We start from the raw sequence: 26506 nt of genomic DNA on the forward strand, positions 1-26506 counted from the left end.
TGGAGTGGGAGAATCATGGCGACTCACGACTCGGCTTCTTTTTCCCAGCATTCTGTTCTGTTTACTCCACCCACCTAAGGGTTGGCCTATAAATGGGCCAAGGCAGTTTCTTTATTAAATGAAAGTAATTCCTCCATCAGGTAAAAGCGCCTGCGGCCAAGCGTAAAGAGCCAAATCTGTCCCTGGGATGCGCGTGGTGGCGGAAGAGAACCGACTTCCAAAAGTTGGTCTCTGGCCTCCACATGTGACTGTGGCATGCATTCCCACATACATACCTATATAGACACAAAAACAAATAAACACAAATGTGATCATTTTTTTTAAAAAAATGAAGGCTCCATTCCTAACACTACAGAAGATCAAAACCAAAATCTGACAATTCTTACAGGATTTCAGTGAAACTTCAAAGCTCTCAAGTTCTGAATCTGGTGTCTAACGCGCAAAGAAACACTCAGTATACACACTAGCTTGCGTTTAAAAACTAATCTGCAAGAAGCAGGGCAGCCTATGAAGCTGAAGCTGCTAATCAGAGGTCATCTCATGATTTATTTGTCAGGAAAGTAAGCACCATTCCCAGCATTAATTAAAACAAACGACTACAATTACTAGGAACCGGTTAAGCTGAATCCAGGCTTAATTCCACTGAAAGTCTCCAGGAAGCATCTTAATTATAATCTCCTGTTGCTGATGCCTCGGGCAGCAGGTATGCACAAGGGCTTTGTGGTCCTCTAATTAGGAGGCTGGGCCTGCTAACCTCTAATTGAGTCATTTGCAAATAGTTTCTACATCACAACATCTTGAATTCTGTGAATTATGCCCCATTAAAAACTATTGCTAAACTTCACTTTTCTTGTACTTTCCTGTACATCTTTTTGATTTGTTGTTGTTTGTGGTTCTGTGGCTTGAACCCAAAGCCCCTGTGGTGCTAGGCAAGTGCTTGGCCATTGAGCTACATTCCCCGGGAGTCTTTTAGTCTCACCCTGTAGCTCAGGTTGGCCCTGAAGTCTCAGCAATCTTCCTTTGCTTTTGCATTTTCAAAAGGGAACTGGTAACAAGGCAATATCTTTCCATTAGAAAAGCCATCTCAATCATTCCATCCAAACAATAAAAAGGCTCTTGTCTTTGACCACCATTGCTGGCGGGCGTCTGTCAAACTGAAGGACTTTTGTGAAATTTTTTCTTGTAGGGAGGGAGCTGGAGTCAGTACAGACAGTGTCTCACTGTGTAGTTCTGGCTGGCCTGGAGCTCACTATGTAGACCAGGATGGCTTTGAACTCTCAGAGATCTGCTTTTTCCTGCCTCCCCGGCGCTGAGATTAAAGAATGTGCTACCATTCTCAGGTCTTCCTAACTTGAGCAAGATAAAAGGGATTTCAATGTAACTACACCTTTCCCAAAGATCTGTGTGTACAAAGGATGAAGTTCAGGTTGTGTGAGGACACTGAAAAGGTCAGCTAGTTGGCAAAGCAGTGCAGGTTTGCAGGAAATGTCATCCACGAATGTCCACGTGGGCATTTACTCCATCAAGGTGTTTATCGTCAGACTTAAAACTGGACAAAAACAACCAAAAGGTTCTAGAGCAGAAAGCCAAATCTCACCAAACTGGAAGGGAAAAGGACAAACAGGAAGAAACAGTTGAGAAGATTCTGTAAGAGCAATCTCACACATAGATTTCATTAAATGCTGGTTAGATGAAGGGAAACAACAGTATATAGAACCCTGGGTCTTGCACATGGTGGACCTTTGAGTTTGGCAAGGACATTAGAAGGAAAGCCAGTGTTGAGAAAAAAAAGCCATCAGTGGTTCCAAGGAAATTACGTGAGATTGTGGGTTTTTTTTTTGTTTGTTTGTTTGTTTTTTTGTTATAGTCTAATGGATTGATGCTCTCTAGGCCAAAATTCTGCAACAATGTATCTTTTAGATTTTTGTCTTTCTTTTGAGTAGGCCGTTTTCTTTTTCTTTGGCCTCATGGGCAAATTCCTTCTCCAGGAGGACTTTTTTTGAAAAGATGTTTCTGGTTCACTAGTGCTTGGAGCAATTTTTCTATCCTGGCTTTTGAAGTCAAAATGATCACGCTGATATCTTCATTTAGGAATTTTCCATTCCTAATAAATTCAGGACTCTAATTCTCCCGCTGGCATTTTAAATGTTGATTTTTGGTATTTGCTATGGAGTACATTGGGAATGCTGGTTTTTGCTACATGGTATGGAGTGATCTCGTTCCATCCTGTGTGTGTACCTCAACCGCAATCTTTTTCTGACAGTCTGAAGCTGTGTAGAATCCTTCACTTTTGTGGGGTCAGTGCTTTTCGGGCTCATTTCTTATACTACGTTTACTCTTCCAGGTTCATCACTCGCGGACTTTTAGCCAGCCCCGTAGGCCTCCCCTTTATGCTTGTAAATGCTTAATAATTAGATTGCTGGGTATGCCCGGGCAAGACCATCATCCCAGCACCTGGGACAATGCGGCAGGAAGACTGCCATGAGTTCAAAGCCAGCCTGGGCTGCATACCAAGGAAGAGGTCAACCAGGATTATATACCACAGGAAAGACTTGGTCTCAAAAAACAAACAAAAGTTCATACTAAGGTAAATAAGGGTGTAAGGAAGGCTCTTCGAGTCTAAGTGACATCTGTGTCCCAGGACAAGGTACAAAAGCCTATGACTGAAACAAGTCTTTCAGGAAATACTTATTCACTATCTGAGAAGCGTGTTTGTGTGTAATATTTTTCTTGGTTTTTCGAGACAGGGTTTCTTCATGTTGCCTTGGCGCCTGGAACTCGCTCTGTAGATCATAGACCAGGCTGGCATCTAACTGATAGATCCGCCTGCCTCTGCCTCCCAATTGGTGGTGGAATTAAAGGCGTGCCTTTTTTTTCTCCTGTCGGCCAGGCTGGTTAAGAACTCGAAGTAATCCTCCTGCTTTAGCCTTCCAAGCTCTGGGTTGACAGGTGTGCCCCTACACACGGTTTTAAGATGAAGATTCACAGAAAACCACCACGCGCACTTGCAGCCCTTCCTGGTGGCCGTCATAGGAAACACTAACAGCAGATTCCTCTAGCAGGCTCGGCTGCAGCAGTCTGTCCCGTAGCGTGCAAAGCGCGGCGTGGTTGTCACCAACGCCAGATCCCAGAGCGCCGGCTTTGGCTGCAAGCTTCCTACACCCACCCAAACGGAGGCTGGGTGGATGATGCAGGGCTCGGCCGGTTTACCTGCTCCCCAGCTCAGCCCCGCCCTCTCCTCGGGCCCCGGCGAATTCAAATCGTCCCCGCCGAAGGGGCAGAAAACCGAGTCATCGATCGCCCCCGCCCCGCCCCTCCGGCCGCCATTTTTGGCAGGGTGGGAGGAGAAAGGCGGGGAGGCGCGGCGCCGGCTCCGGGGGATGCCGACCGGCTTGGCGGCTGGAGGCAGCACGCCTGGGCCAAGGCGGTACGGCTGGCCGGCGCCCTTCCTCCGGGTGCTCCTCCGGAATGAGACCTCGGCGCCCGCGCGGGACGACTCGGTTCCTTCTCAGAGCGTGAGTGCGGCGCGCGCCCGCCGCTGTCAGTTGGCGCGCGCTCCCGTCGCTCAACCCCGCGCGCGCTCCCGTGCCCCCCCCGCCCCCCCCCCGCTCCCGGCGCTGGCTCGGCGCAGACGCGCTTGTTTGTTTCTGCAGGAATCCTAGGAGAGGCCGGAGCCGCTGCGATGCCGGGGAAGCTGAAGGTGAAAATCGTGGCCGGTCGCCATTTGCCGGTGATGGACCGTGCCAGTGACCTGACGGATGCCTTCGTGGAGGTTGGTGCCGGGTCCTGTCCCCCGAGAGCGCGGGGCGCCGAGCCCTGCCCTGCCCGCCGTCCCCGGCTCCGTGGAGGGATGCCCACCCGTCCCCAGCCAGTGGGATGTGGCCCGGGACACGACCCTGGGGTCAGAGCGCCTCCCGGCCACCTGCCAGTCCGAGGCGTAGCCGCGGAGACGCTCGCTCGCTCGCTCCCACGACCTCGTTTATGAGTCGGAGGTTAAGAGCCATGGCTGCAGCGTGTCCACGCAGCCAACCCTCTGGGCACAGCCGCAGTCCCACGGTGCGACGACACCCAGCCCTTTCCCCAACGCTGTCTGAATCAGCCGTGCGAGTCACACAACAGTGGCACTTTTATCTGCTCTTGTGTCGACTGGTAGGGAGATGAGCTGTCTCTGGGTAATTTATTGCCTTGAGGTAGGAAGTCAGTTAAGTGCCATGGATTTCAATTGCAAAATTGCTTTTTAAACCTAATGATTAGTTTAAAAGTCATGCAAATTAGCGTAAGCCTACGGCCTGGAAATTAATGAGCAGAACCTGAAAGAAGCCAAGGAGAGATTATAATAAAAGTTGACGCGATGAGGCAGACCATAGAGCAATAATCATTTGGGCTATTAATGCTTAGGGTTCAAAGGTATATGACAGTATACTTCTCAATATAAAATATTCTTAAAGGTTCTAGAACCTAATTAACTGCAGTACACTTCTTTTTTTTTATGGCAGTTGTTAAGCTCAATTTCATTTTCATTGAAGAAAGTCCATTTGCTCTTGGGTCAGATGCGCGCAGATCTAGAGATAACTGAAGTTAGTATTAGGCCGAATGACCCGCATAGCTGATATTAATAACTAATAGCTAACATGTATCAGGTTCATTATTGTCACATTTGTGCTATGTACTTTTAAGTTCTTAGAACAGTCCTGCTAGGAGTGTTATCCCATATTATAGGGTTAGGAGGCCTAGGGGTGGCGATAATGGGCCCGATATTACTGACCTTGTTAATCTCCACAGCCTAGGGGCAGTCTTCTCTGCTCTGCTGTTCCTGTCTCCAGGCAGGATGGTGAATGTTACATTTGCGTGAGGGAACTTACTCTGTAGCAGACATTGAGAAGAGTTCCTAAGGGAGTGACTGACAGTTGAGCCTAGCATTGAGGAACACCCAGGATTTTTTCAGGCAAAAGAAACAGCAAAGGCACAGAAGGTGGTACATGGCATGTTGAGGACGCCATTTTAGTTAAAGGTACCCTTGGAGTAGAATGTGTGTACTGAGTGTAAACCAGGAGAGGGTTTTCAGCAGAAAGAGATTTTTTTTTTAATTAGGTTACCCACAGGATGGTCTGAATGGGTATAATATTTATTTTACTCAGAGTTTCATTACATTATCCAGGCTTACCTTGACATTAAAGTCCTGTCTCAAGCCTGGAATTAATGCTCATGCCCTGGACGCAGAGGTAGGTGGATCTCTTACCTTTGAGGTCAGTGTACTCTACACAGTTCCAAGGCCAGCTAGGGATACACATTGAGATCCTATTTCAAAAATTAATAAAAAATAAAACATATAAAAATAAACCCTTTCTCCCTCAGTCCTCTGAGTAGCTGGAGTCAGAGACATGTGCTATCAAACCCGGCCTTTGAGTGACTAGTTACTGATTGTCGTTGGCCAGGCCTGTGCTATTTTGGGTCTAGCTGATTATGTATGATGATCTAGACGAAGGATTTGGTTTCTGATTTTAAGAAACTTTTATGTTGGTGACTAAGATAGACATTTAAAAATAAAGAACTTACTAAGCTTGCAGTACAAGTTAGGGAAGCTTGTTCGAGTGCCCCAGGAGAGTACAGCAGAGGATGGTGAAGAGCATCAGTTCAGGCTGAGACAGGGCCAGCCAGGCAGACACCTGGTGGATGGAAGCCTCAGCTCTGAGACTGCGGTTTGTGTGTGTAGCAGGGTGAGGAGGCAGAAGAAGCTGTGGGAGGCTGCCGTGTTGTGGGAATGAAGGAGTAGGCAGACATCTTAGTGAAGAAAGGGAGAGCTTGTGAGGCACATGGGGGGTGTCAAGTGGCTGATGGTGCACGGGCGTGGTTAAGATTTGAGTTTTATCAAGTCAGTGGGAAACTTACGAAATGGCACTTTATTTGCAGTGTGTTGTATGCAATGGAGAGTTTACTGTAGTTCACATCACAGGCCCACACGGTGGATTTGGTAATGGAAAGAAGTGAATGAATTCCAGATCTATTTTGGAAGTAGATTAGAGTGTTTGTTGGTAGATTGGAGCCAGGGGCCAAGCAAAGGAGAAGTAAGGCAATTCCTTGCTTTCTGGAGTAGCCAGGCCGTTTTCTGGAACTCTGCAGGAGGATATAGATGGAGTGAGGAGACAGTCCTTCTGGGCACGGTAGGCTTGAGATGTCTTTTAACAGCATTTATCAAAGAGGAAACTGGATTTGTGGCTGTGTCAGTCAAAAGAGCAGAGTGAGTTAGGAGTGAGGCCAGCATTGCTCCGTGCTGGGAGATCAAGCACTCTTTATTATTTTCTTGCTTCAGCTGTGGATTAAAAGTACTTCAGTCCATGTTACCCACACCCCTTTTAATAAAATGTATTTTGCTTTTGTTTGTTTGTTTGTTTATTTTTGAGGCAAGATTTCTTTGTGTAGCCTGGCTGTCCTGGAACTCACACTGTAGACCACTGGCCTGGAACTCTGAGATTCACCTGCCTCTGCCTCCTGAGTGCTGGGGTTAAAGGTGTGCACCATCACACTTGGCCTTTTTAAACTATCGTTTGTGTATATGTGTATATGGTGTGTATGTGTTTGTATTGGTGTGCACATGCTACAGCCTGAGTATAGAGGTCAGAGAACAGTTTTTGGAAATTGGCTGTCTCCTGGTGGTTTCAGGGATCACATTGAGGCTATGTGGCAAGGCCCTTACCTGCTGAGCTATGTATCTGACCTTGTGTAACATATTTTGAAGTCTGTTTTTAGACATACTAATAGAAAATATAGTTTATCTATGCTTATAATAAAATGAGCACTGGGCTCAAGCAGTGTGACAGGGTTTTGTTTTTGTGTGTGTTATTTCAGTATTGAAGTACTTGCTTATAAATGTAGTAGTAGGAGGAGATGGGAACTAATCAGACTGAGTCATTGGCTAGTTATTGAACTCTGGTGTATATCAGACACTGTAGTGGGTGCCAGTGATATAGTTATAAATACAGCAAGAATTTCTTTGGTTATAGCCTGCACCTTTTGGTAGGTAGAGGTAATTTGTATGCAATATAATTAAATAGTATTCTAGATGGTGAGAAAATTGATCTGGGAGTGTCTGTTGTGGATAAAATCACATGAATAAAAATATCACATAGACAGTTGTAGGGGCTGGAGAGATGGCTCAGTGGTTAATATCACTCTGTCATCTTTCAGAGAGTAACTACAGTTATCTAATCTTCAACCTCTTCGAAGAGCTGTAGAAAATGGCCTTTAATCTAACTTAGAATTCCATGCCAACGAGACACAAACACTCCTGGCAACACCGCTCTATTCCCGAGAGAACGTTGAGCACCAAAGACACTCCACTGGGAGCTTGTTTTCTTGGCAGAACTGGCCTTTGGGTTAAGAAAAGCCCATACCTCAAATACTGACAAAGATACAGAATATCCATAAGTGAATGAAACAGGATTGTCTTATCTTGCCAAGACAGGGTAGGGTAGTTCTAAGAAAGTTCCTTGCCTTTAATAATGGTATGTCAGTTATATTAGGCCTTAGCCAAAGTTGGTTGACTCAGCATTCCAAACGAGACTTTGGGTGATTGCTCAGGTAGTCAGTTGTCTCTGTCATTTGTTGCACATTTTGGAAATTTCTCGTTTGTTCTTCCTGGTTGCTTAAGTAATATTACTTCCCTTCTCGGATCTTTGACCGGGTTGAAGATTAGATAATTGTAGTTACTCTCTACATTATTTAGACTCCTTGAGATAGAATGTTTAGCAAAACTTTTGTTATATGTTTCTTGCTCAATATTGTTTGTTATATTTATTATTTGTTCCTATTGTATATAGTTGTATTTGGTTTAGTTCTGTCTTATTTAGACAAAAGGGGGAGATGTAGGGGAAGCCCAGCCCAATGGGGGGCGTGTTCGCCTTGGGCTAATGTTTACGTATAAATCTGGCAGGAGCCCCGCTGGTCCCTTTTTGTATTTCTTGCCCATGGCTAGATCCCTGGTGTTTTAAGCTATCCCTTCATTAAATTTTTCTGTTTCATATTAAGCTAGCCTGGTTATTACGCCGCATCACTGGTTCAATTCCCAGCACACATATGGCCATTCACTATGGCCTAAATGCACTTCCAGAGAATCTGATTCCTCTCTGACCCGGACCGGACATGCATATGGTACACAGACATCCATGCAGACAAAGCACCCATGCATATAAATAAAAATTAAAAAAAAACAACCCAAAACCTTGTCACAAAACTTTGATCTATAAAACTAACTTAGGGTCTAGGTAGATTTCCTTTGAGACAAGGTCTTACTATGTAGCCCAGGCTGGCTTAGTCTCCAGATCTCCAAGTGCTGGGTTTACAGGCTTATGCTGCCTTGCTTTAGATTGTTAGTCTTGTGACTGACTATTGGGTTATTCAGCAACCATGACAAGGGGGAAATCACTGCGGGGAGTCTTGCATTGCAGGACCACCCAGTGTTTCTTATGTACTGTCTCAGATTTCCCTGAACAAGGCTAAAACTTTCCCAGACTTGGGCTAGTGAGGTGGATGGTTCAGCAGGTAATGGTGCCTGCAGCTGGGTCCAGTCTGCAAACCTGTATGGTGGAAGGAGAGAACTGACTTCTGGAAGTTGTCTTCTTACCTTCATAGGTGCCTGTGCACACACAAACATATACATGCACATAAATAAGTCTCTGACCACCACTTAGGGGCTGGCCCTGTCCTCTAACCAAGTGGGATGTATCTACCCTTGGAAAAACTTGACATTGAAGACGGGGTCATTTGAAAGATTGGTGTGGTGGTGCATGTCTTTTCCCCCAGAAGCAGAGCCGGGTGGATCTCTGAGTTTATGGCCAGCCTGGTCTACATAGGGAGTTCCATGTCAGCCAGAGCTATATAGTGAGGCTGTCTCAAAAAAACAAGTCCTATGAGTAGGAGGATAAGGGGAAGGGAACTGTTAATGAGTGTGTGAAAAATTAAGGAAAATAATGAGTGATGTTTTAGGTTGGAGAAGAAGTTTCTAGAAAGAGGAAACCTTCAGTTTTAAAAAAATAATTATTTTATTTTATATGTACTAGTGTTTTGCCTGCATGTATATATGTGCACCACATGCATGACTGGTGTCCAAGGAGGTGACAAGAGAGCATCAGTCCTCTGGAACTGGAGTTTAAGACAGCTGTGAGTTGTCATGTAGGTACTGGGAATCAAACCCAGGTCCTCTGCAAGAGCAGCTGATAGTCCTAACCTCGGAACCCCCTTTGCAGCCCAACCCTCAAGTGTTAACACTTGTAAGCAATAAAGAAAACATGGAAATGTTTAGATGGGTCAGTGTGGAAATCGTTACTAATCTTATTTGTGAAGTTGAAGCTCACAGTCTAAGGACTTCCTGAGAATTAGGATGCTTGGAGTGAGAAAGCAGTACAAATTGGCAGCTTTTGCAAGAAAGATAACTTTGAAGAGAGGAGAGTAATCTGTGGTCCTTAAGGTGTAGATAGCTTTTAGCAATTAAGGAAATGAGATTCCAGAACATATTTGTCTAATAGGAATAATCCAGCAGCAGGAGAAAATTAGAGCAGGAGAAGGAGGATAATGAAGGATTACAGTCAAAGGGACAAGTTATGTGATGTAGGCTGTAAGCAAGGTGAGCTCATAGGGAAGGGAGGTAATGGAACCTAGGTGTCTAGCTCCTAATGAGAAACCCACCTCCTTCCTGCCTTCCTGCCTTCCCAGTGTTAGGCTGTCGATGTGCACTGTCACACTTGGCAAGCTATGAGGACTTTGCTGTGCTTCTGGAGGACAGGTGAATGTCCATAGGTGCACAGAAAAGTATTTGATGTGCTTCTGGAGGACAGGTGAATGTCCATAGGTGCACAGAAAAGTATTTGATGTGTGTCTGGAGGACAGGTGAATGTCCATAGGTGCACAGAAAAGTATTTGATGTGCATCTGGAGGACAGGTGAATGTCCATAGGTGCACAGAAAAGTATTTGATGTGTGTCTGGAGGACAGGTGAATGTCCATAGGTGCACAGAAAAGTATTTGATGTGCATCTGGAGGACAGGTGAATGTCCATAGGTGCACAGAAAAGTATTTGCTGTGCTTCTGGAGGACAGGTGAATGTCCATAGGTGCACAGAAAAGTATTTGATGTGTGTCTGGAGGACAGGTGAATGTCCATAGGTGCATAGAAAAGTATTTGATGTGCATCTGGAGGACAGGTGAATGTCCATAGGTGCACAGAAAAGTATTTGCTGTGCTTCTGGAGGACAGGTGAATGTCCATAGGTGCACAGAAAAGTATTTGATGTGCATCTGGAGGACAGGTGAATGTCCATAGGTGCACAGAAAAGTATTTGATGTGCATCTGGAGGACAGGTGAATGTCCATAGGTGCACAGAAAAGTATTTGATGTGTGTCTGGAGGACAGGTGAATGTCCATAGGTGCATAGAAAAGTGTTTGATGTGCATCTGGAGGACAGGTGAATGTCCATAGGTGCATAGAAAAGTATTTTTTGAGTGAATAGGACAACCTTGGTGAAGGCAAAGCCAGGTATAGAACATACGTAATTGAAAAAAGAGTCGGTGTTGAAGAGATTGGGAAATAAATCCTGCTTGGCAAAGGGAGTTGAGATTGCTAAGCAGTCTTGAAGTTAGGGCACAAAGTCTGTTTAGCAGCGCTCTCCGCTCGCTGGCTCTCTGCTAGTTCCTGTTGACCTGCTGAGCTGCCATATAGGGCTCTCCAGTGTGCCTGGATCTCCACCACTTGTCTAATATACTTTAGGAGGCACTAATATTTACTTCCACATAGATTTTTATCAGCTGTATTTATTACTGCAATTTATATAAATCTTATATAAATTGATAAAAATGTTTAAAAGTTAATGCTATATAAAGATTTATAGAAATAGTTACTGGTAATTGCTCTTGAATTAGGAGAAGAAAGGTTAAAAAAATAAAATTCTTTGTTCATATTAAAATGTAAATTAAAATTTAAAAATATTACAACCAGCTTTGAATTGTGCCACCACGTAAATATAAACTAGATCATAGACCCTGTCAGTGTAGTTAATGCGGAAACTGATGTTAAACTGTAAAAAGTAGACCTGTATTTAAGAGGTATTACCTATAAAGACAAGTAGATTTTACATTTCATTGTAAAATTCATGCAATATGTAATCAAAAAGATATTGTGTGTGTGTTTGTGTGTTATACACGTGCATGGTGCACATGGGGAGGTCAAGGGTCTCTTTTCTCTCACCATGGGTTCTGGGAATGAAGCTCAGGTAGTCAGGATGCGCAATCGTGCCACAATGACATGTGCTCAACTATGTTCATAACAGCATTGTTTGTCATAGCCAGAACCTGAAAACAACCTAAATGCCCCTTGACCGAAGAATGGATAAGGAAAATAGTACATTTACACAATGGAGTACTACACAGCAGAAAAAAATGATATCTTGAAATTTGCAGGCAAATGGATGGAGCTAGAAAACATTTTGAGTGAGGTAACCCAGACACAAAAAGACAATTATCACATATACTCACTCATAAGCAGTTTTTAAACATAAAGCGAAGAAAACCAGCCTACAATTTGCAGTTCCAGAGAACCTAGACAACAATGAGGATCCTAAGAGAGACAGACATACATGGATATAATCTACATGGGAAGTAAAAAAAGGCAAGATCTCCTGAGTAAATTGGGGGGAGCATTTGGGAACATGGGGACCATGGGACAGGGTTGAATGGGAGGGGAGCAAAGAAAAATGTAGAGCTCAATAAAAATCAAAAAAAGAAAAAAGAAAAATTCGTGTTTGTTCACTAGGCTTTTTCTTCTTATAAATGTGCTAATTTCATGGGATAATGTTGCACTAACACCAGTAACCATTTGTGGAAGACAGTTTGTTTTCTGAGACACAGTTTCTCTGTGTAGCCCTGGCTGTCCTGGCTTTTTTTTTTTTGGTGGTGGTAGGAGAGCAAATACCAGGCTCTCTTCCCTCTTTAGTTATGGGCCTTGTGATTTTGTGCACACCAGGATCACTATGAATTGAGGTAGTCTCTCCATACAGCTTCTTTGATTGTCCTTGAGGACAGGGACATAAAGTACAGTCACTATCACTGACCACTGTGTGCACAGGTAAGGGATGTAAAAATAAGTGTCAGGACGTTAGAAAAGAAGGAACTACTATGTGTTTGTATTGGGTGTGTTTCTGGCTTCTCTTGTTTAGATGCTAAGAGGATGTCTTCTTTACATGCTTTGTTGTTCTAGCTGTTCTCAAGTGGACATACCAGCTTCTTCCTCAGAGCTGATGTCATGATGCATGTTTTCTGTTTCCTATGGGGTTGTCAGGTAGACCAGCAGGTGATCTGTTGTGCCTTGTATCCTACTTGCTTACCTGGACAGATCAACCTTCTCTTTTTTAGGATGTCTGTCTTTTTTCCTTCATTTTGTTAACCCTAACTTTGCTTAGCTTCTACTAACATTTGCTACCCCCGGAAACACCTCCCCCTCCTCCAGTTTTTTTTTTTTTTTTTAAAGATGACCTCTCTATACAAACTAGTTTGGCCATGAACTTAGAGATCTGACTCCTCTGCCTTCTGCTGGGATTAAAGATATGTGCCACTTCCAACCTAGCATGTACTCATGTATTTGAATAGTTTCTTCTCCTTCTTTCTCTCTCTTTTTAGGTAAAGTTTGGTAATACAACCTTTAAGACAGATGTGTACCTCAAGTCACTCAATCCTCAGTGGAACTCGGAATGGTTTAAATTTGAGGTAAGCTGTTGAATGTCTCCTGTTTGGAACCCCCCCCCCCCCCGGAATGATAAAGGCTTTCTACTTTAACTGTACTAGTCTTTATATCTGATATCTGAGAAGTATTTCCTTTCATTGTTCTGTTCATTGGGAATTGACTTTTTTTTTTTTTTTTTTTTTCCTGAGACAAGATTTCTCTATGTAACTCCCCTGGCTGTCCTGTAGAGCAGACTGGCCTGGACCTCACAGAGATCCCCCTGTCTCTGTCTACCAAGTCCTGGGATTAAAGTAGTGGCCATCGCCCAGCTGGAGCATTGAACTTTTAAAGCATTGCATCATAATTAAAATATGTGCTAATGCAGGAGAAAAATGAGTCCTCGTAGGCATTATGCTCTTGTAGTTTCCTTTGGGCTCTAGCATCTATCAGATCTGAAGAGCATTATATTATATAGACTTAGAAACAAAGGCTTGTCCTTTTAACTGCTTTGTATCTATAATGTCACTAAAGCTGGCCTTGACTTCCTGATCCTGCTCCCACGTGCTAGGATTATAGGCACGTGACACTATGCCTGGTTCTAACCAGTTTTGTATTTTTTGTTTTGAGGCCAAGTCTTGCAATATTATCCATGCTTGCCTTCAACTGAGACCCTTCTGCCTCAGCCTCCTACACAGCTGGTGCATTCCATCATGCCCAGGTTCATTTTAGGTACACCTCAATAGTACTAGCTGCATTTACAGTGTTTTGCAAACATTGCTACTATTTCCAAAGCATCTCTCTCACCCTAAACAGAAACGTACTCTTTGAGCCATAGTTTCTATTCCCTTTTTCTAGATACTGGTGACTTCTGATCTGCTTCCTCTTTCTTTCAATTTGCTTGTGATAGAATTTACATGCAGTTGAGAATGACCTTGAATTTCTGGTTCTTCTGCTTTTATCTTCAGTGTTCTGGGACCACGGACATTTGTCTTTAAACTTTATTTATTTTATGTGTATAGGTATTTTGCTTGACTATATGTATGAGCACCATGTATGTGCATGCCCAAAGAGACTTGGAGAGTTAAATTGGGTTCTGTCAAAGAACAACCAGAGCTCTTAACCACTGACTCATCTCTCCAGCCCTAAGAGCTTTTTTATTTTTCCCTCTTGAGACAAGGTTTCTTTGTGTAACCTTAGCTGACCTCTAATGTACAGAGATCCACTTGCCTTTGCTTTCCCAGTGCTGGGACTAAAGAGTACAACACCACACCCAGTATATTTTTAATTTTTTATTGATCTTTTTATTGTTGAAATGTAGAAGTTCTTTGTGTGTGTGTGTGTGTGTGTGTGTGTACACTTATATATGTATATTTGTGCTAGAGATTGAGTTTAGGGCTTTGTATGTTTTATGTATTTTTAATATCTTTTCCTATAATCTGTTCCCAAATCACTTGTAGATGTCTTCTTCTCTTCAGTAAATTTTACTTTCTTTCTTGATATTTTTTTGATGTGTAGATTTTTTTTTTATGCAGTTCAGTAATGTAGATTCATGTTGCTGTTTATGCTTTTGGTATTAAAAACCCACTTGCTGTGTTTTCTTCTAAGAATTTCATGGTTTAGCTCTTACCTATAGGTCATTGATTAATTTTCAATTAATTTCTTTAATGGTATGACGTAAGTGGCTAGTTTCTTTTTGGACATGTAGAAATTCAGATGTTTAATCACCATATGTTAAGAAACTTAAATCTCCATTGAAGAGCCTTATCACCCTTCACAAGTCAACCTGGAACTGGAGAGATGGCTTAGTGCTTAAGAACATTGGCTGCTTTTCCAGACACACTGAGTTGGATACTTGGCATTCATATGAGCAGCTCACAACTGCCTGGAGAGCTCCTGAGGAATCAGTGCTGCCTTTTGGCCTCCATGGACATTTGTACTCACATATGTAAACACACACACGCGTGCGCACACATACACACACACATACACACACACACGTATGTACGTACGTACGCATGCAGGCATGCACGCACACAATCTATAAAAAGCCAGTAGAATGGGCTATATGTGAGATATATACCAAGACTAGGGATTAATTCTCATTGACTGTGATTGCTGTGGGTTATTGGAAGTAGTTGTGAGTCTGTGGGGTTTGTTGGCTAACAGGGTCAAGGGGGAATGCTGGAGGGGCAGAAGTTAAGGTTCTGGTAGAGAAGAGCCTGGCTAAGTGGCAGGTTCTGAGATAGAAGGATTGGGTGGGAGCTTGAACATCTGCACCTGGAGATCTTTTCTAAGGCTTCGTGGAGGTGCCTCCCATCTTCTCATCTTCTCATCCAGGTTTGTTTTCTCCTTCTCCTTTCCCCACCTGTTCTGTGTCTCCTGTGTAGGCATCATGGGTGTTTGATGGCTATCTGGAGTATTCTCCACCCTATCTTAATCCAGTCTCTCTTGTTCTGTCTATGTGTTAGTCTTTCTAGCTCTCTAGTTTCTTTATGGATGCTCTCTGCAAAAATATTAGTTTCATGTTGTACCTAGCTATTTTCTGGTAGTATCAGCCTTTTCCCTTTGTGTACATATTCATTTTTAAATGGATTGTCTCAGTTTCTGACATGTACAACTCCAGGGTTGTGCATTTTGGGGACAGGGTAATGAAACATGGACGAAGCTTTCATTTAAAGTACACTAGTTTGCTTTCCTCCTCTATTACTCCATTGTGGTCCTATGTAGTGCAGAAAAATGATTCCTATGTCTTCTTTTCTGACCCTTTGTTTTAGTCATTGTGTAAGCCTGGGTAAAATGTAACTACCATGTCCTTTAAGGAAAGATAATGAGGGGTAGCAGAGTGTTGGCTGATCTGAAGGTTGCTTTGGTTTTGCTGCAAGTCTTTCAATCTACCAGAGAAGGAAGGAAATCACACTGCTTTGTTCCTGGTCAATTGCAGGATTATAATCTCTCCTTTAGTGTCACAAAGTTTGATGTGGGATTTCCCTCTGTATTCTGTGAATACCATTGGTTAATAAAAGACTGCTTTGGACCTGTAGCAGGGCAGACTTTAGCTAGGTGGGGAAAACTAAACTGGATGCTGGGAAAAAGGAAGCAGAGTCAGGGGAAGCCATGGAGCTGCTGCCAGAGACAGACATGCTGAAACTGTGCTGGTAGGCCACGACTTTGTGTTGATGCACAGATTAATGGAGATGGGTTAAATTAACATGTAAGAGTTAGCAAATAAGAAGTTAGAGCTAATGGGCCAAGCAGTGATTTAAATAATATAGTTTCTGTGTGATTATTTTGGGACTGAGTGGTTGGGAAATGAACAAGCGGCCAAGTGGCCTCCTTTCAACAAAGTGGTGTCAGTGTGGCCAACTAAAATCCACTTAAAACCTGAGAGGGCTTGCAGAGGAATTCTAGACACTAATAAACAAAGTTTACCTGCATTTCCCCCCTCCCCCCCAATAGGCTTTGCTCACTGGTGGCACGCTGTGGCTCCTTTAAGAGAGGTGTTCTTGATTCTGCGGTAGCAGAAAAAAGCTGCCATTTTGAAATGCCGGCTTTCTGGGCCACGCTGCCAGCATGATCTGGCTCTTTCAGGAGACTGAGCATTTGAAAGGGGTTTGTGAGTGATGTGCTATGGCTTGCTTGGTGGTAACTTGGACCAGCTGTGTGCTTAGAGATGAGGCAGTGTGCATGGCTCTCAGAGGTAGTGGGTACCTCTGCCATGTTGGACTGGGTGGGCTAAGCAGGAAGTGCCGTATTTCCCCTAGCAATGGCACAGCTTAAGTTTTTAAGAAGCTCTTAATAGTTTAAGAAGCACTCTTGGTCAGTAAATAATTACAGATACGCAATAAAGACAAATCCAGATAAAATTCACCTCTGGGTCACAGTGTTGGATAAATATACGTAGACTTGGAAGTGGAGGCATGGGTTTTACAAAAAAATGCTTCAGTCAAAGCAAGCCAACCAAGCAGGGGTGGGAGACTTTCTGGGCTGTGGACTGGTTAGGCCTTTAAGTTAGTCCACCCAGTAGGTGTGGAGTCTGGCCCCACGTTGGGTGCCAGATGAAAATGGACGCTTAAAAGAAATCCCACACTAGCTCAGAATTGAGTATAATAGAGGGTTATTTATTTAAGGTAGATTCACAGGTTATAATCCTCTGCTCAAATGGGGAACAGCAACCAAATCCCACAGTTAGAAGAGAGGCCTGATGTGTGCTTTACACCAGCATATATAGTATAAGAGGTCACACCCAAGTGGGCAGGTAACTTAAAGGCTACTGGCTGTAGGGATTCCCACAGCTTGTTCTACAAGAGTCGGGATGCTGACTAGCTGCCTGTTGTGAAATACTGAGGCCCAAACAAAGAAAATGGAAGTCATATTCCTGTACTTGCTAATTTATACATGTCTGCACACATGCTGCCCACTTTGAGCTTCCATTTTTCTCAGTGTATATCCTTTCAGAGGGTGACTATAATTATGTGTTCACACAGGAAAGTTATGTGTATGTTAATATGAGCTGGCACTGGTGAAAGTGGATGATATTCTGAGATGAGTTAGGTATAAGGTTGGTTTGAATATTGGCATTTCGAGACTTGTGTTCTTTAGATAATATAGAGGTGTAAGTGGTATAGGCATGCCGTCTTAGCCACAGCTTATTGCTGTGAAGGCACACCATTACCAAAACAACACTTACAAGAGAAAGCATTTAATTGGGGGCTTGCTTAGAATTTCAGAGGTTTAGTCCATTATCCTCATGGTAAGAGCAGGTGTGGTGCTGGAGGCATAACTGAGAGCTACATCCTGATCCACAGGCAGAGATAGACTGAACATGGTGTGAGCTTTTGGTATCTCAAAGCCCACCCCCAGTGTGACATACTTTCTTCAACAGTGCCACACTTCCTAATACTTTTAATCCTTTCAGATAGTACCACTCCCTAGTGACTAAGCATTCAAGTATATAAGCCTGTGAGGACCATTCTTATTAAACACTACATTCTACTCTCTGGCCCCCATAGACTTGTAGCCATATCATAATGTAAAAATGCATTCTGTCTAACTTCAAAAGCCCCTGTAGTCTATCACAGTCTCAATAGTGTTTAAAAGTCCAAAGTTTTAAGTTTCTTCTGAGACTAATGGCAATCTCTTAACTGTAACCTCTGGTAAAATCAAAATAAAAAAAGCAGATCGTATGCTTCCAACATACAGTGGCACATAATACACATTATCAGTCCAAAAGTGGGCTAAAGGAGCATAGTCAAAAAATATTAGACAAAAGCAACATCTAAAATCAGCAGGGCGAACTATACATCTCCATATCTGATATCAAAACACTTTTAAGATCTCCAACTCCTTTCAGCTTTGTTGATTGCAACACACTTCTCTCTTTTGGGCTAGTTCCGCACCTGATCTATAACTCTCCTTGGCAGGTATCCCATGACTCTGGCATCATCAACATCTTGGGGTCTCCAAGGCAATTCAGGCTTCACCTTCACCACTTCACACAATGACCTCTCTGAGCCTTCATATAGGGACACCTCTGACACATGCCTGGCCTCAGTAGCTTTTCTTAGTCATGGAGGGAGATTCTATAACCTTTTTCTTGTATCCTTGACTCTTAAACTAGAACCACATGGCCAAAGCTGCCAAGTTCTTCTGTTTGTTGGGGCTGGAACATGATCCCCTCTTTCAAATACATTTTCATCAGCTTACTGTTTTTGTTTTGTTTGGATGGTTTCCTTCTCTTGCCCTGAGGTCATCACTCCCTTTATTCTATTGAGTATCAAGCTTTTGTTTAATTTTTTTTATTTCTTTGTACACTGTACTTAGCTCCATTATACTTCCTAGTGCTCCTTTTCTCCTCAAATTGTACATTTTGTATTTTTCCTTGCTTAGCTTACTCCAAATAATCATTAATAACCACATGGCAGAATTAATACCAGGCTATTTTGAATCTCCTTGGCTATTATTTCCAAATTCTTCAATTTAACCTCAGGCAGACTTTTTGGGCAAGGGCAGAAAGCAGCCACATTCTTCTCCAAAATATCTCAAGAACCGTCTCTATCCCATTTGACATTCTTCTCCTCTGACACCTCCCACACCAGACCATCATAATCTACTTCACTCTCAGCACCAGTGTCTTCCATGCTCCACTACTATCACTCACTAAACCCCACTTAAAACATTCAACTGCTTTCATCCAAAATCCCAAAGTCTACATTCTGTTAGCAAGCACCGTGGTCATGCCTGTCAGTAATACCCCACTCCTCTGTTGCTGTGAGAAGACACCATGATTAAGAGAAGCTTAATAAAAGAAAGTATTTAATTGGGGGCTTGCTTACAGTGTCAGAGTTTTAGTCCTTATTATCAATCATGGCCTAAATAGGAGCAGGCATGGATCTGCAGAGAGAGAGAGAGAGAGAGAGAGAGACAGAGAGAGGTCTTTGAAACCTCAAAGCCCACCCTCAGTGACACATTTACTTCAGAAAGGCCACACTTCTTAATCCTTTTAAATAATGCCACTTGTGGTCCTGACTTCCTTGCTCCTCATTAGGACCTTGGGAGCTCAGTTCGGTGCTCCCAGTGTGGGTCTCTGTTTCTATCTCCATTCATTGCTGGATGAAGGTTCTAAGGTGATATGCAAAATATTCATCAGTATGGCTATAGGATAGGGTCATTTCAGGATCCCTATCCTCAGCTGTACAAGGAACTAACTGGGGACATTGCCCTGGCTACCTGGTAGCCACTCCAGGTTCAAGTCTCTTGCCAACCCTTAGGTGGCTCCCTTAACTAAGATATGTGCTTCCCTGCTCCCCTATCCAACCTTCCTTTCTCTCCAATCATCCCGTTTCTGAGACAGTGGGGCTGATCTATTGGGAGCTCACCAAGGCCAGCTGGACTGTGATTGAAAAAGCATGGGATAAAACCAGACTCTCTGAACATGGCGGACAATGAGAGCTGATGAGAGGCCAAGGACAATGGCACGGGGTTTTGATCCTACTTCATGTTCTGGCTTTGTGGGAGCCTAGACAGTTTGGATGTTCACCTTCCTAGACCTGGTTGGAGGGGGGAGGACCTTGGACTTTCCACAGGGCAGGGAACCCTGACTGCTCTTAGGACTGGAGAGGGAGGAGAAAAGGAGTGGGGGGAGGGGGAGAGGGGCAGGAGGAAGGGGAGGGAAGTGGGAGGTGGGGAGGAGGTGGAAAATTTTTTTTTTCAATAAAAAAAAACATTGATCAGATTAAAAAAAATAATGCCACTTGTGATGACTAAATATCCAAATACATGAACCTATGGGGGCCATTCTCATTCAAACCACTACATATGCTAAAGAAACCAGGCTGCAGGTTGAAAAGCTACTGTACTTGTGCTTTAGTTCACAGCCAGTAAGATGTTCAGTTGGGAAGTCGTCATAGCAGGCAGTGGTTACCATTCTTAATGATCTTTATGTGTGGTGTGCCTGTCTTTCTCAAAAGAACCACTTTCCGAGCAGTGCGGCTGTGTCTGAGCTTTCTACCAACGGACTCAGTTGTAGGGGAGATTCCTCCTTGAAGTAGCTTTTCTCCAAAATTCCAAGAGATGGATCCCTTTAAGAGGTTTCTCACCTTAGCATGCTCTGGGTACTATCTGTGCCTAAAGCTTACTGTTTGCAAAACAGGCTGGGAAATGTAGTCTTTTATTGAGCCTGTTGGTACTCAGGTGAAACATCTAAACATTTAGTCTTTCTGAGAAGCCAGGCTTGGTGGTACAGATCTTTAATCCCATCACTGGGGCAGCTGAGGCAGGTAGATGTCAGAGGCCAGCCTGGTCTGCCTAGTTAGTTCTAGGACTGCCATGACTACATGGAAAGAGCCTGTCTCCAGTGTGTGTGTGTGTGTCTTTTTTCCCTGTGTTAATTTCTGTAGTCTTATGCTAGGCAGATGCTCTACTGTTTATTTATGTTGTTGGCCCTAGTTATCACACTCATGTATGCTAATCTGTCTACCTCTGCCTTACGGATAAATCCCTAACATGCCTTTATGGTTTGTATAGCTTTGTATAAGATTTCAAAGGTGTAAGATTTAATTTCAGGGTGTACTTTTAGGTGGATGATGAAGATTTACAAGATGAACCTCTGCAGATCACTGTTCTTGACCACGATACTTACAGTGCAAACGATGCTATCGGCAAGGTGTACATTGACATTGACCCTTTACTGTATAGTGAAGCTGCCACAGTCATCTCAGGGTGGTTCCCAATTTATGACACCATACATGGTAAGGAGTAATACTGGGAGAAAATGAAATCTTCTCTGCTTACCTTTTCAACTGTACTATGCTTTTAAAGATATTCCTAAAAGATACCTTGAAAATTGATCAAGTAGCCGAGTGTTGCTGAGAGTGTCTACATTCTCCAAACACAGTTAAAATGCCTGCTGACTCTGTGTGACAGGAAATAAATGCACTATTTAAAAGTTGTCTTGAGAGTTAGGGTTTGGCTCTGGTGGAGCATTCTTTAAAAAAGAAAAGAAAAGAAAAGGTAAAATACAGAATAATGTTATTGTTATTCTATTTTTAAGACATGTTTTAGACTGATAAATACTGATATTTGTTTCCTAAAAGATTCATAAAGTCTTTTTGTTGTTTAAAGCTGGATTCTTAGCCAGAAATGATGGTACATGCCTTTAATCCCAGTATGTGGTAGGCTGCTTAGGAGGGTTGTGAGTCCGAGGCCATCCTGTCGGTCTAGGAACACCTGAAGTCCCTGACATGCTGATGTGACTGACATGCTGAGGTTTTGTGACTGAGAGCTGTTTCAGCACAGGGACTGTGTCAGTCTTTGTTTTTATTCAGTTTCTCACAAATATGTGGTGTTTGTAGGAGTTGTGACGCACCGTGGAGCAGAAGAAAGACTCATTAGAGGGCAGCGTAGAGATTTGTAACGATGTCACAGAGCACGCTTGCCGCCCTGTGTACAAAAACTTCATGCTCATTTAGTATGAGGAAGGAGAGCAATGATTAATTTGTAAAAAAATTGATAATCTTAATTTTATTATGCTACATATTGATAGTTAATAACCTTCATAAAAATTTCTTGAAATTCTCTATAATTTAGATTGAAAGGGGGTCCTATGACTAGAAAACCTTGAGGCTTGCTATTCTAACTGTCTAGTTTCATTTGAGCACTATGCCTGCACAGGACTGACACAAATGTCCAGCCTTGCTTTTTCTGCTGCGTTTTCCCCCTGGCCTGGCAGTTCAGTGATAGAGTCCTAGCAATAAGGAAGTGAGATGTTTGTAGCAAAGAAAGACATTTGTGTATAGTTCATTGTGACTTTATCTATATCCCACTATTTGCTAACATTCATAATGATAAAATAATTTGAGAAATGGGATTTTAAAATAGGTTAGGTCCTATTATAGGCCCTGTTTTACAATCAGAAGAAAATGCAGTTTTCAGAAAACAGTCAAACAGGTATACCAATATGATATACTAGGAGTTGCAGGATTCATGTTATAAAACATGATAGTCTTGAAGTTATTGAAATAATATAATTTAATATGTAATAACATTAGGACATTTGGTAGAATGTGTGATATAATATTTATGCTTAGATAATTCCATTTCTGGATTATAAATGATTTCTTCTGTCTTCTTCCCTCAGCCTCTGTTTTCTACAGTGTGCCTGATATATGTTATCTTTACGGTTAAGATGTAAATACAATCAAATGCTATTGCAGTTATAAAGATACGCTCCAAATCTTAGGGATATGGCTTAGTTGTTAATGTGCTTATTGCATAAGCGTGAGGACCAGAGTTTGATCCTCAGAAGCTACACAAAGCAGTACACAGTACTGGGAGGACTAACAGAAGGGGTCCTCCGGCCGACAGACTGTCTAGCCAAGTCAATGAGTTCAAGGTATAAAGAGAGACCCAGTCTCAAAGAGAGGAGTGGGTGGGGAAATGGCTCAGTCATTAAAGTGATTGCTATGTAAGAACAAGCGGCTGAGTTCAGATCCCCAGCACCCATATAAAGACATAACACTTTCTGCAATCCTAGAACTCTAGAGGTGGAGACAGACAAATCCCTGGAGTTCACTGGTCAGTCAGTGATGCTAAAGAGGTAATTAATTATGGGCCTGGATTAAAGGCAGTATATAGCTTTGTGCATGAAATAGTTTCCCAACATTTAACATTAAAGATTGTTTCTGATTGACTTAGTATGGGCTCTGTGTTTGATATATCTCTTGTGTCAGTAAATTAGTAAAGGTTTTTCTTAGAAGGAATTCCTTCATCAGTACTGAGTTGACAAGACATCAAGACAGTCGATTAAAGATATATAATGAATGTTTAGCAGTAAGGGGAGGTCATTCCTTTTTATTGCAACATGATCTTATAGTCCCATGTATAAAACTTAGGCTAAATCAGAGTCTTAATGGATTAGGTGTCTGTCCTTGCTATCATAAAGAACTGGCTTTTTATTCTTGCCCCTGTCCTTGCCCTTGTTACCAACACTGTGTAAATTGGAATGATGCTACTGTAGAAATGACCTCACTGGGTTGATGTGAGCACAGTGAGTATTTAGTGGGTCGTCTCCTAGGGCTCAGCAAGTCTTTCCACCACTGCCATCATCATTTAAAATGCGGCTTTTTTCAAGCAGTCTTGGCTCAAGTGGGGTGAGCTGTTAGGCAGTAGTGGGCATGATGGTTCTCTCAGTGTTACACTTAGCTCCAGTGTAGCCAAGTGACCTTCCTGGAGTGAGAATATCCAGAGAGTAAAGCCAGCCTTACTATTCTAATAGTGCATTACTCGAGGCTCAGTGACTGCATCTGTTTGCATCATGGTTTAGAGTATGTTGTTTTCTTGACTTAAAAACTTGATTTTCTTTTTAAATCTGTAGGTATCCGTGGAGAAATCAATGTGGTTGTCAAAGTAGATCTCTTCAATGATTTAAATAGATTTAGACAGTCATCATGTGGAGTCAAATTCTTTTGCAGTAAGTAAATGCATTGTCTTATTTAACAGGAAAATTTAATAATTTTTAAATATGGAAATCTAATACTCAGATGGATTAATGAAAAAAAAGATTAGAGTTTGGTTTTGTTACCAGAGAGAAAAATGATAAATTTCTAGAAACAGTCACTGTAACTCTGTGATTGTTTATTTGGTTAAATGGTGTCTAAATTTTACAAGTTCTTAGAAATTTTTGTTAAAAATTCCCCAGCCATTTGGCTGTGGTATAGAATGCTGAGTGAGGGAGAACTGTGGGTGGCACTGTGGAGCAGTCTGCATCCTGGACACGTGAGGCCCAGGACAGTGACGTGTTTGCACAGCACACAGCCTGGACACGTGAGGCCTCAGGACAGTGACATGTGTGCACAACACATAGCCTGGACACGTGAGGCCCCAGCACAGTGACGTGTTTGCACAGCACACAGCCTGGACACGTGAGGCCCTAGGACAGTGACATGTCCACAGCACACACTCTGGACATGTGAGGCCCCAGGACAGTGACGTGTGTGGCTGTACTCTGAAGCTCATGCCAGTCTCTGTTAGTGGGTCATCCTCAGTGCATGATTACATTTTTTGAGAGTCTAGTTTGGTGTGGATGTTCCCCTTTTGAGTCTGACTAGATTTTACATAAGTCCAATGATACATTTATTTAAGTGAGCCTCATATTCAGTGGATCTATTGATTAGTACTGTGACTGCTGCAACAGTTGGTTGTATGGCCATGTGTTCTGTGGGACTCCTCAACAGTTCAGAAAGTGGCTCTAGTGTGAGATGGAAAGAATATTCTGCCTGTTATGTTGGCATCAACTGCCAACTTTGATTTTGTTTTTATAAACTTAAATTTATCTTTAACAGTACAGATTTATGGGTACTCTGTGATATTTCAACTTTTTCTTAAACTCTGTGTTGAACAGTAATTTAATGTCAATAGCTGTTCTCTGAATCTTAAAAATACAGTTTATATTTGCTATTCACTTTTTAAAAAATCATTTATTTAGTTTTAGTTTATGTGCTTTGGTGTGAGGGTGTCAGATCCCCTGGAACTGAAGTTGCAGACAGTTGTGAGCTGCCATGTGAGTGCTGGGAATTGAACCTGGATCAGCCAGTGCTCTTAACTGCTGAACCATTTCTCCAGCCCCGATAAATATATTTGCTGTTCTTTTTTTTTTTTTTTTTTTTGGTTTTTCGAGACAGGGTTTTATATTTGCTATTCTTATATGAGAAAACTGAGATGCCTCATGACAGTAAATTTCTTTTCAGATAAAACAGATCTTAAAAGCTTGTTTGAGAGAGCTCTTAAAATTACATTGAACTTCTGTAGTAGATATTCTTGCATTATGTATCTAAAACACAAATGCTACACAGATACTTTTTATTTATCCTTTTGTGTATATATATATATATACACAAACTTAAGTTTGGCTTTGTGGTTAGTAGAAGGATAATAAAGAATTTGTTTTAACAGCAACATCTATTCCAAAGTGCTACAGAGCTGTGGTAATCCATGGATTTGTAGAAGAACTTGTGGTCAACGAAGACCCGGAATATCAATGGATTGATCGTATTCGCACACCAAGGGCATCAAATGAAGCCAGACAGAGACTTATTTCTTTAATGTCAGGTATTCTAGTAAAGCAACATTACTGTTGATTGACTTAGTCTTAAAATTTCCATGTTGACTGAGATTTCTGTCCCGCCCGGTCCTGCAGGCATTCAGTCCTAAAGAAATACACCGAGGTCTATATTAATTATAAACTGATTGGCCCAGTAGCTCAGGCTTCTTATTAATTAATTCTTATAACATATCAGCCCATAATTCTTTTCTGTGTTAGCCACGTGGCTTGGTACCTTTTTTGGCGAGGCAGTCACATCTTGCTTGTTCTGTGTCTGGGTGATGACTGCAGACTGACTTTTCCTCTTCCAAGAATTTTCTTGTTCTCATTACCCCGCCTATACTTCCTGCGTGGTCGCCCTGCCTATACTTCCTGCCTGACTACTGGCCAATCAGTGTTTGTTTAAAATACAAGTGACAGGGTACAGACCATTGTCCTATAGCATTTCCACTTTCCTTCCACACGGAACATGAAATTTCACAACAGACACTGTGAATTGTATTGATTTCTTATGCCAGGTACCATCCCATTGAACACTTTTAACAAGTGGAGATCTGAATTAGATGTGTGAGTTCAGTGTGTGTGTGTGTGTGTGTGTGTGTGTGTGTGTGTGTAGTTGTGGAGGCCAACTTCAGTTATTTCTCAAACATTGTCTATTTACAAACAACTTCAGTTATTCCTCAAACACTGTCTATTTACAAACAACTTCAGTTATTCCTCAAACACTGTGTATTTACAAACAACTTCAGTTATTCCTCAAACACTGTCTATTTACAAACAACTTCAGTTATTCCACAAACACTGTGTATTTACAAACAACTTCAGTTATTCCTCAAACACTGTATTTACAAACAACTTCAGTTATTCCACAAACTGTGTATTTACAAACAACTTCAGTTATTCCTCAAACACTGTGTATTTACAAACAACTTCAGTTATTCCTCAAACACTGTCTATTTACAAACAACTTCAGTTATTCCACAAACACTGTGTATTTACAAACAACTTCAGTTATTCCTCAAACACTGTCTATTTACAAACAACTTCAGTTATTCCTCAAACACTGTCCATTTACAAACAATTTGTTTTTTAGAGCCAGGGTCTTTAACTGGTCTAGAACTCACCAGACTAGTTTGGCTGTCTTGTTGATCTCCAGGAATCTACCTCCTCAGTGTTCTGATACAAATGTAAGTCAAGTTCTCCTCTTC

General features: G+C 42.3%; 1 protein-coding gene across 20 annotated transcripts in view; it reads left to right on the plus strand.

Annotated features, from left to right (window-relative positions):
* Positions 1-3339: 3339 nt before the first annotated feature.
* Positions 3340-26506, plus strand: part of C2cd5 (C2 calcium dependent domain containing 5) — a 95706-nt gene continuing 72539 nt past the window's right edge. For all 20 annotated transcript variants that reach the window (XM_057766612.1, XM_057766675.1, XM_057766646.1 and 17 more), the window contains exons 1-6: positions 3340-3515; positions 3654-3772; positions 12661-12747; positions 20778-20949; positions 23574-23669; positions 25151-25306. In XM_057766612.1, coding sequence (XP_057622595.1) covers positions 3683-3772; positions 12661-12747; positions 20778-20949; positions 23574-23669; positions 25151-25306 — 601 coding nt within the window. In that variant the 5' untranslated portion in view covers positions 3340-3515; positions 3654-3682. The remainder of the gene's footprint in view (positions 3516-3653; positions 3773-12660; positions 12748-20777; positions 20950-23573; positions 23670-25150; positions 25307-26506) is intronic.

The sequence above is a fragment of the Chionomys nivalis genome, chromosome 1 (assembly GCF_950005125.1).
Source record: "Chionomys nivalis chromosome 1, mChiNiv1.1, whole genome shotgun sequence".
In the NCBI taxonomy this organism is placed as follows: domain Eukaryota; kingdom Metazoa; phylum Chordata; class Mammalia; order Rodentia; family Cricetidae; genus Chionomys; species Chionomys nivalis.